Consider the following 10,560-nt stretch of genomic DNA (forward strand, 5'->3'; position numbering starts at 1 on the left):
TTTGTTTATTGTAATAAATTTCGTTTATAATTTCAACAATTTGTTACTGTTTACTTGGAACTTATAATTTAATTATAAATTTATGACAAATTTTTATATAAATTATTTGATATATATTTTTTTTTAAAATAAACTTAATAAGACAACTTATAAATTGTTCATTTTGCTACGGAACTTTAACAGAAATATATGTCATTTTGTTTTTTTTTTAGGAAATAAATTAATATTTAATTAATTATTTATTTACAAAATATAAATTGTTTAAAAAAAATAGAAAATTAAGTACAATTTTTTTTCAAATTTTAAGTTTAGTTTTTATATAAAAAATATATATAAATTTATGTTATTTCTTTGTTTTCTTTTTTTTAATATAATAAGTTTAAAATGTTGTCTTTATTACAGTTTAAGTTTTGTTTTTTTGAACAAATTATTAACAAGAAATGTTTAGTTTGTAACTCAGGCACTTGTAGAGATAAAAAAACATAAATATTGAGTTAAAAGTTTTCGTTTACAAATTCTGTTTTCTTTTACCTCTTAACTTAAGAAAATTATAAATTATGGCTGTTTTTTTTTTTTTAATTTTGTTTTGATTTTTTGTTACAGAAATTTTTAGTTTAAATTAAATGTTTATAACTTTTCCTTAACATAACTTAAGGCTTAATATTAAAACCGCCTTAAAGTATGCTTAAATTTCTTTCTTTCCCTTAAGTAACTTTACAAAAACTAAACATACCTAAAGAATAACTGTAAATTAAGCACATAATCCTTAACTCTAACTCTACTACACACTTGTCATAAGGACAATTTATCTAACAACATTTGCATTATCTCTATATATCACGCCGTACGACAGGCATTTGCATACTCTACCGCATCGTGTAAAGTGGGGAATATTTCAAAGGGTCCATCACCCAAGGCCATACTATGCACTAAAGTATCATAAACCCTATCCGAGGGACTGGCTATAAACATACGTATACTACGTTTCTCCAATTCCTTTTTAATATCCGATATCAGTTTACAGCCGGCCACATCTATGTGACCCAACATGGAGAAATCTAACACCAGGAAACGGAAGGATGAATTTAAATTACTAAAAGCACTGCCGCCATTGGTGGCCGGTAGAGAACCATTTTGCGCCAAAGGCATATAGGATGCTCGGCGCATTTTCTCATTGTCCATGCCCAAGGCATTGTAGAGGTTTTTGCGGAAATAGAGAGAGGTAGCAAAGTTACAGGAACCTATATAACGGAAAATTTTAGTTTCGGGCACTTCGAAGGCATTGCGATGATGGCTAATGTCCACATAGACCGCTGAAGCTTCGGGTATGTAGCCCAGCAGGCAGGAATAGGGCTTCAAGCCCTTGATGTACAATGTCAGCAGGGAAACGCAAATGCCAATTAAAGACTGGAAGGGAAAAAGGAAATTATTAAATGCACCAAAAAAATTATGTAAGATTCGCTAGCCTAGTCTATAGTCTAGTCTAATATATAGTCTAGTCTATCGTGTAGTATATAGTCTAGTATATAGTCTAGTATATAGTCTAGTATATAGTCTAGTATATAGTCTAGTATATAGTCTAGTCTATAGTCTAGTCTATAGTCTAGTCTATAGTCTAGTCATAGTCTAGTCTATAGTCTAGTCTATAGTCTAGTCTATAGTCTAGTCCTATAGTCTGTCTATAGTCTAGTCTATAGTCTAGTCCGTATAGTCATCTATAGTTCTAGTCTATAGTCTAGTCTATAGTCTAGTCTATTAGTCTAGTCTATAGTCTAGTCTATAGTCTAGTCTATAGTCTAGTCTATAGTCTAGTCTATAGTCTAGTCTATAGTCTAGTCTATAGTCTAGTCTATAGTCTAGTCTATAGTCTAGTCTATAGTCTAGTCTATAGTCTAGTCTATAGTCTAGTCTATAGTCTAGTCTATAGTCTAGTCTATAGTCTAGTCTATAGTCTAGTCTATAGTCTAGTCTATAGTCTAGTCTATAGTCTAGTCTATAGTCTAGTCTAGTAGTCTATAGTCTAGTCTATAGTCTAGTCTATAGTCTAGTCTATAGTCTAGTCTATAGTCTAGTCTATAGTCTAGTCTATAGTCTAGTCTATAGTCTAGTCTATAGTCTAGTCTATAGTCTAGTCTATAGTCTAGTCTATAGTCTAGTCTATAGTCTAGTCTATAGTCTAGTCTATAGTCTAGTCTATAGTCTAGTCTAGTCTAGTCTATAGTCTAGTCTATAGTCTAGTCTATAGTCTAGTCTATTGTCTAGTCTATAGTCTAGTCTATAGTCTAGTCTATAGTCTAGTCTATAGTCTAGTCTATAGTCTAGTCTATAGTCTAGTCTATAGTCTAGTCTATAGTCTAGTCTATAGTCTAGTCTATAGTCTAGTCTATAGTCTAGTCTATAGTCTAGTCTATAGTCTAGTCTATAGTCTAGTCTATAGTCTAGTCTATAGTCTAGTCTATAGTCTAGTCTATAGTCTAGTCTATAGTCTAGTCTATAGTCTAGTCTATAGTCTAGTCTATAGTCTAGTCTATAGTCTAGTCTATAGTCTAGTCTATCTAGTCTATAGTCTAGTCTATAGTCTAGTTTATAGTCTAGTCTATAGTCTAGTTTAGTCTAGTCTATAGTCTAGTCTATAGTCTAGTCTATAGTCTAGTTTATAGTCTAGTCTGTAGTCTAGTCTATAGTCTAGTCTATAGTCTAGTCTATAGTCTAGTCTATAGTCTAGTCTATAGTCTAGTCTATAGTCTAGTCTATAGTCTAGTCTATAGTCTAGTCTATAGTCTAGTCTATAGTCTAGTCTATAGTCTAGTCTATAGTCTAGTCTATAGTCTAGTCTATAGTCTAGTCTATAGTCTAGTCTATAGTCTAGTCTATAGTCTAGTCTATAGTCTAGTCTATAGTCTAGTCTATAGTCTAGTCTATAGTCTAGTCTATAGTCTAGTCTAGTCTATAGTCGAGTCTATAGTCGAGTCTATAGTCTAGTATATAGTCTAGTCTATAGTCGAGACTATAGTTTAGTCTATAGTCTAGTCTATAGTCTATTCTATATTCTAGTCTATAGTCTAGTCTATAGTCTAGTCTATAGTCTAGTCTATAGTCTAGTTTATAGTCTAGTCTATAGTCTAGTCTATAGTCTAGTCTATAGTCGAGTCTATAGTCTAGTCTATAGTCTAGTCTATAGTCTAGTCTATAGTCTAGTCTATAGTCTAGTCTATAGTCTAGTCTATAGTCTAGTCTATAGTCTAGTCTATAGTCTAGTCTATAGTCTAGTCTATAGTCTAGTCTATAGTCTGTCTATAGTCTAGTCTATAGTCTAGTCTATAGTCTAGTCTATAGTCTAGTCTATAGTCTAGTCTATAGTCTAGTCTATAGTCTAGTCTATAGTCTAGTCTATAGTCTAGTCTATAGTCTAGTCTATAGTCTAGTCTATAGTCTAGTCTATAGTCTAGTCTATAGTCTAGTCTATAGTCTAGTCTATAGATTGGTCTATAGATTAGTCTATAGTCTAGTCTATCATGTAGTCTATACTCTAGTATTTAGTCTATAGTCTAGTCTATAGTCTAGTCTATAGTCTAGTCTATAGTCTAGTCTATAGTCTAGTCTATGGTCTAGTCTATAGTCTAGTCTATAGCCTAGTCTATAGTCTAGTCTATAGTCTAGTCTATAGTCTAGTCTATAGTCTAGTCTAGTCTTGTCTATAGTCTAGTCTATAGTCTAGTCTATAGTCTAGTCTATAATCCAGTCTATAGCCTAGTCTATAGTCTAGTCTATAGTCTAGTCTAGAGTTTAGTCTATAGTCTAGTCTATAGTCTAGTCTATAGTCTAGTCTATAGTCTAGTCTATAGTCTAGTCTATAGTCTAGTCTATAGTCTAGTCTATAGTCTAGTCTATAGTCTAGTCTATAGTCTAGTCTATAGTCTAGTCTATAGTCTAGTCTATAGTCTAGTCTATAGTCTAGTCTATAGTCTAGTCTATAGTCTAGTCTATAGTCTAGTCTATAGTGTAGTCTATAGTCTAGTCTATAGTCTAGTCTATAGTCTAGTCTATAGTCTAGTCTATAGTCTAGTCTATAGTCTAGTCTATAGTCTAGTCTATAGTCTAGTCTATAGTCTAGTCTATAGTCTAGTCTATAGTCTAGTCTATAGTCTAGTCTATAGTATAGTCTATAGTCTAGTCTATAGTCTAGTCTATAGTCTAGTCTATAGTCTAGTCTATAGTCTAGTCTATAGTCTAGTCTATAGTCTAGTCTAGTCTATAGTCTAGTCTAGTCTATAGTCTAGTCTAGTCTATAGTCTAGTCTAGTCTATAGTCTAGTCTAGTCTATAGTCTAGTCTATAGTCTAGTCTATAGTCTTGTCTACTATAGTATAGTCTAGTTTATAGTCTAGTCTTTAGTCTAATAAAAATATTTGTGTTTTCAACTCACCCAATATCAATATCTATTAGAACCACACAGATAAAGGTGCACAACCAGGTTAATACCTCCAATTTGCCTTGTTTGGCAAATTTCTTTAACTCCTTGGCCTGCATAAACATGGGCTTCAAAGCCACCACAATGACACCAGCCAAAACGCACTAAAATCAAATTAAAGAAAACTTTAGAGGAAAACAAATTTCTATAAAATACCAAATACTAACCCTAGGCAAAAATGCAAAGAAGGGCCCGGTCCAAAATAAAGTCATCAATATTAGTATGGCGGATACTAAAGAAGCCAACTGGGAAGCTCCTCCTGTTTGTTCTTGTATAAGGGATCTCGACAAAGAGGCAGCCATGGGTATACATTGGAAAAATCCCCCCACTATATTGCCTATGCCCATGGCAAATAATTCCTGATTAGGACGGACTTCATAAGAATGTTTTTTGGCAAAATTTAAACCCAAAGACATGACAATGGAATAGGTGACGATGGCAATGGCTATAGAATCCACCACCAAAGAAGGAACCAAATCAAAACGAGGTAACACCGGCATAGGTAGACCCTTGGGTACCTCACCCACTAGTTTGATGTCATAGTTTTCTTTCACTTTCACCAGCATGGAGATAACAGTGCCACCTATAACAGCTATTAGTTCGGCGGGTAGAGGAAAACGACAACGTTTACGTAGCCAGGGTTTGATGACTTCATTGCAAATGGTCATGAAGACAATAATACCAAAACAGAAAATGACCGCAGCTAGATTAGTTTGAGGCATGGCTTTGCAGAGATCAATGAGAGTGTAGACTATTTTAAAGGCTCCCTTGTGACGGGGCACATGGACACCAAAAACATCTTTCAATTGACTAGTAACCACATGACAGGCGGCGCCAGTGGTAAAACCATTAACCAAAGGTTCGCTTAATAAAGAGGACAAAGTGCCCAGTCTGAAGAAGCCCATGGCAAGCTGGAAAGAAAGAATAAGAATGACAAGTTCCTAGTTAGAAAGTATATGCAAACTTACATGCAAAAGACCCACTGTAAAGGCCAAGGTAGTGACAATTTCTAAAGGAGTAGGAGGCGCTTGAGCCCCCACCGCCGTGGCCACAACTTCAGACCCTGCTGCCGCTGTATCCGTGCTATAACTTTGTACTACCTTTAAAGTCATCATACTGGCCACCGCAAAGGTTCCTATAGAAATATGTTTCGAAGTGCCCAATATCATATAAACCAAGGTGGGAAATATGGCCATATAGAGACCATTACCAGGTGATACACCCGCCAATATACCATAAGCCATGCCATGAGGAATATGCATAATGGCCACCGTAAAACCGGCCATAATATCACCCACCATATCACGTTTGGGCGAGTACTTGGGGAGCCATTGTAGAATGGGTATAATGCCGGCAAACATGGACCAGAAGGACCAATTTTGCCAGCACTGTTTCAGGCCATAGGGTATACTTTTATCCGGAGCATTATAACCGGTCTGTTTGATCACAACCTCATGGGTCAAGACATCGCGATGGACATCATATTTGGGCTGGATCTTAGGTTTAACACTAGTCGTCGTGGTCGTAGTAGTTAAAGGTTGTTTAGCTCTAAAAATACAGAAAAAGTTTCAGTTGAAGTTTTCAATTTAAAAGATATTTCATTGCAACTCACTCTATAGTTTCTTTATTGTTCGACATTTTTGTGGTTCTATAGCTTTTCAAATCCTCATCGGTGTACTTAAAGGTGTAGATGCTACTATTTCTATATAAATTTAAATTATGTTTTTCCTTTCTTAAAGCTTGTTTAGAGGTTTGTGGCTTTTCATGTCCCTCGCAGCTTGTAGTTGTGGGTCTTTTAAAGGTGGTTAAATTAAACGAAGTACCAGCTTCGTTAAGGGTCTGTTGCAGTTGGTGGCCTAGTTTATGTTGATAATAGTTAAAAGCTATTTTACGTACGGTATTTAAATTAAAAGGATTCTGTAACAAAAAGAAAATTATTTAAAAAACTTTAAAAACTAATTTACAAGAAATCCATTTATTTAATAAAAAACTAGTTTTTAAAACTACTTATCAATACGATCAATTAATATAGAACTTGTTTAGTTTACTAATTACAAAATTTTTAAAATTTCTAAACTACTGCAAAATTATACTTTTTCTAAAATTAATTTTTATAAAAATTTCTTTCTATAATTCACTTTAGCAATAACATTTCTTTACTATTTTATTGCTTTAAAATCTAGCTTTCATTTGCCATAAATTTTTCCGAGCTAGCTTGAAAATGAGGTTACGTTCCACATACGTTCCACTTGCTTTAAAACGTTATTTAAGAAGAATTTTTGAAAAGAAATCTAATACAGACTTAGTTTAGAATTAGTACAGCACAAAATATCATTAATTTTATTAAATTTTTTAAAAAAATTCCAAAAATTTTTCAAAAATTTTCAAAATTTTATTTTTGAAAATTTAATTAAATTCCTCTACAAAGGTTACTTAAACGAAAAATTTTCATTGCTTTTATAGTATTTTCATTGAAGGCTTTCATTTGCCATACATTTTTCCGAGCTAGCTTGAAAATAAGGCTACGTTCCACATACGTTCCACTTGCTTTAAAACGTTATTTAAGAAGATTTTTTAAAAATAAATATAACACATTCTTAATTTAGAATTCGTACAACACAAAATATCATTAATTTTATTAAATTTGTTAAAAAAAATTCCAAAAATTTTAAAAAAATTTTCAAGTTTTTATTTTTGAAAATTTAACTAAATTACACTACAAAAGTTACATAAACTAAAAAATTTCATTGCTTTTATAGCATTTTCATTGAAAGCTTTCATTTGCCATCAATTTTTCCACGCTAGCTGGAAAAGTAAGTTAGGATCCACATACAATCCACTTTGTAAATTAAGCCTTATATATAAAAGTCTTGTTTGCAAACATCTTAAACACACTTGTCTTAGTATTATCTATGTGAAATTCAAGCGTTTCAATGAAATTTTTAAAACAAAATTTTAAATTTTAAGATTTTTTAACTAAAATTTTAAGTTTTAAAATTTTGTTTAATTTTTTTAAATAAAATGTAAAGTTTTTATGAAATTTCTATTGATTCATATAGTATTTGCATTTAGCTTTCATTTGTCATCAATTTTCTCAAGCTAGCTTAAAAATGAGATTACGTTCCACATACAATCCACTTGCTAAATTAAGCTTATTAATGGCTTTTTAACAAAGTTATTGTTAAATTTGTTTTTATTATTGTTTATTTATAAATTTTAAAAAGTATTTGCCTTAACATTTAACACATTGTAATTAGAACATATTGATTTAAATTAAAAGCTTTACTTTCTCTTGTTATTGCAGGCAATATTAAACAATTTTAAATAATTTAGTAAGTTTTTTAATACTTCTATAAATATTAATTAAATATTTATTATTTTTCACAAATAAATTTTGTTAATTTTACTTTTTTTAACAAATTTCCGCTAAAATATTTTCCTTTAACTAACAAAATTATTAAATTTGTACTCGCATTTTATATTTTGCCAATTAATGGAAAATTCCATTAAATATTTAGAAATTTTTTTTTGACATTCAAAATAAATCACTTAGAAAAAGGTACTTTACATTAAACTCAATAGAAAAGTACGAGACAACACCACGGTTTAAGTACGCGCACGTTAAACTACAGCCAAACGTATTCAATTTTGTTTGCAAGTATTTAATATTTATGACGTTGACTTCAGCCAGCCCATAAACCAATTGAAAAAATAAAAATGGCAAAAAGCAAAAAAATAAAAAATTCTATAAAAAATTGTATATAACTGTTATCACACCAAAAAAAAGAAGTAGATGTTTATACAATTTAAGCAACTAACACTCAAATAATTATAATGATTGGTTATATTTTAACCATAACTAAACAGGGCTAAAATATAATTGTCCACTGATAAGTAAACGCGTAGAAATTCACATGTTATTTAGTGGAAAAATGACAAAAAGTCACAAAAATAGTGAAAAAACATGAAAAATAACAAATGTTCATTATTGATGAGTTTAGATATGTAAAAATACATAAATAAATTAAATGTCAATGCTAATAAAAAGCGGAATAATAAAACAACTGCTCAAAATAACCAATACACTACAGACTATAATAAAAAGGTTAAATGAGTTCAACATTTTTTGGATTTGGTAAAAAAATTAAAATTTTCTTAAACAAAATTCTGGTAAAATTCAAAATTCTTATTGTTTTCGACAGCATTTTGTCACAGCTTTCATTTGCCATCAATTTTTCTAAGCTAACTTGAAAATGAGATTGCGTTCCACATACATTCCACTTTCTAAAATAGGCCTAATATTACAAATTTTCCTATATAAATCGTACTAACAATTAATTTAAAACCAATTCTATAGTTGAGAATTAAAAAATATTGAAATTTTATTAAAAATTTAAAAATTTTTATTAAAAATATAAAAAAAAAAAATAAAATTTTTGAAAATTTGTTCATAGCTAAAAATTAGTTCATTTGCTAAAATGAAGCAAATTTATTTTGCTTTTAAATATTATAGCCAACAGCTTTTATTTGCCATGCATTTTGCTGAGCTAGCTTGTAAATGAGGTTACGATCCACATACGTTCCACTTGCTGCAATAAGTTTCATATTAGAATTTTTATTATAAAAATCATAACAACAACCTTTATACAACTAATTCTATGCTTAAAGATTTAAAAATATTGACATTTTATTAAAAATTTAAAACTTTTCTTTTAGAATTTAAAAAATATAAAATTTTTGAAAAAAATTTCAAAAAATGGCTTCAATGAAGCAAATTTCGTTTGTTTTTAATTATAGAGCCAAATGGCTTATATTTGCCATCAATTTTTCTAAGCTAGCTTGTTAATGAGATTACGATCCACATACGTTCCACTTGCTTAAACAAGCCTTTTATATACAATTTAATAATGAAAATGTTTTTAAAACTTAATTTGCTTTAATTTCTATTAGTTTGTAATCAATCTGCCCCTATATTTATTGTTTGTATATATCATAAACGATTTCCTTTGTAAATAAAAATGTTTAACAAAGATAAAAATGTCCAAATGTTAGTGATAACCACGACAAAGTATTAGCTGTTAAGCGCATATAAAACAAAGGAATTAAAACTACAATATGTTAATATTTAAGAAAAATAATAAACTAAATCTAGCCTTCAGTTATCAAACTAGAAAATTGCGTGTAAATTTAAACCCACCCTTCTGTTGTTGCGTTGCTTATCCATTATTTTTAAACCATTTATAGTGGTTTTTCGCTTATTTTTCAATTAATAATCTTAAAGTTTCTTTAGAATTTATCGTTTTTCACTTTAAATAGAAAAAAATCTTATTTGATTTAATAAAAAAATAAATTTAAAATCATTTTAATCATTTATTTTAAAGCGAAATTAGCATGTTTATATTGAAATTGTCTACATATTTATAACAAAAATAAATAATCAATTTCCAGCCATACGAAAAAAAAGAAACTGCTACATTTTTAAGTAAATAAAATTTGATATAAATGTAAATAAATGATTTTTGCCTATAATGTTAATAAATTTACTTTATTGAGAATTTATTATGAATAACAACAAAATAAACAAATAATTTAAAATGTTGTTTATATTGATTACAGCGTAACAATGATTTTTTAAGCTAATAAACATTCGGATTTTTATGGTTTTGTTACTTTTTAGGACCTAAAAGTAAATAATTATAAAAAAATAAAATGAAATAAAAATTTTTAGGTATTTTCCAAAATTTCTTTAACAGAATTCTATAAATTATCAAAAGTACTGTTAATATTTATAGTATTCCTCAAAAGCTTCTGTTTGCCATCAATTTTTCTAAGCTAGCATTAAAATGAGATTACGATCCACAAACATTCCACTGGCTTAAAACGGCTCTATAAAAGGAATTTTGATGCTTAAATAAATAAAAATCTTGATATTTAATACAACAAAAAAAAATTCCACATATTTTACCAAAATTATTGAATAAATTTTTTTTTACAAAATTTAAAGGAAAAATTTATATTTTCACATTTTTCAAAAATGTCTTAAACAGAATGCAACAAAATACAATTTTTTTACTTAATATTTATAGTACT

The 10,560-nt window shown here is 29.6% G+C and overlaps 1 protein-coding gene across 1 annotated transcript; it reads right to left on the reverse strand.

Annotated features, from left to right (window-relative positions):
* Nucleotides 1–40: 40 nt before the first annotated feature.
* On the reverse strand, nucleotides 41–9,913 carry LOC119612537 (solute carrier family 26 member 6). Its single transcript, XM_037968346.1, is given in 6 exon segments — nucleotides 41–1,407; nucleotides 4,422–4,574; nucleotides 4,638–5,381; nucleotides 5,439–6,018; nucleotides 6,083–6,387; nucleotides 9,668–9,913. Coding segments are annotated over 6 exon segments (2,379 nt in total). The 5' UTR covers nucleotides 9,695–9,913; the 3' UTR covers nucleotides 41–837.
* Between the last annotated feature and the right edge of the window lie 647 nt (nucleotides 9,914–10,560).

This window comes from Lucilia sericata, unplaced genomic scaffold (assembly GCF_015586225.1).
Source record: "Lucilia sericata isolate MDLA Ls3-8-SP2 unplaced genomic scaffold, ASM1558622v1 Contig001728F_arrow, whole genome shotgun sequence".
NCBI lineage: Eukaryota > Metazoa > Arthropoda > Insecta > Diptera > Calliphoridae > Lucilia > Lucilia sericata.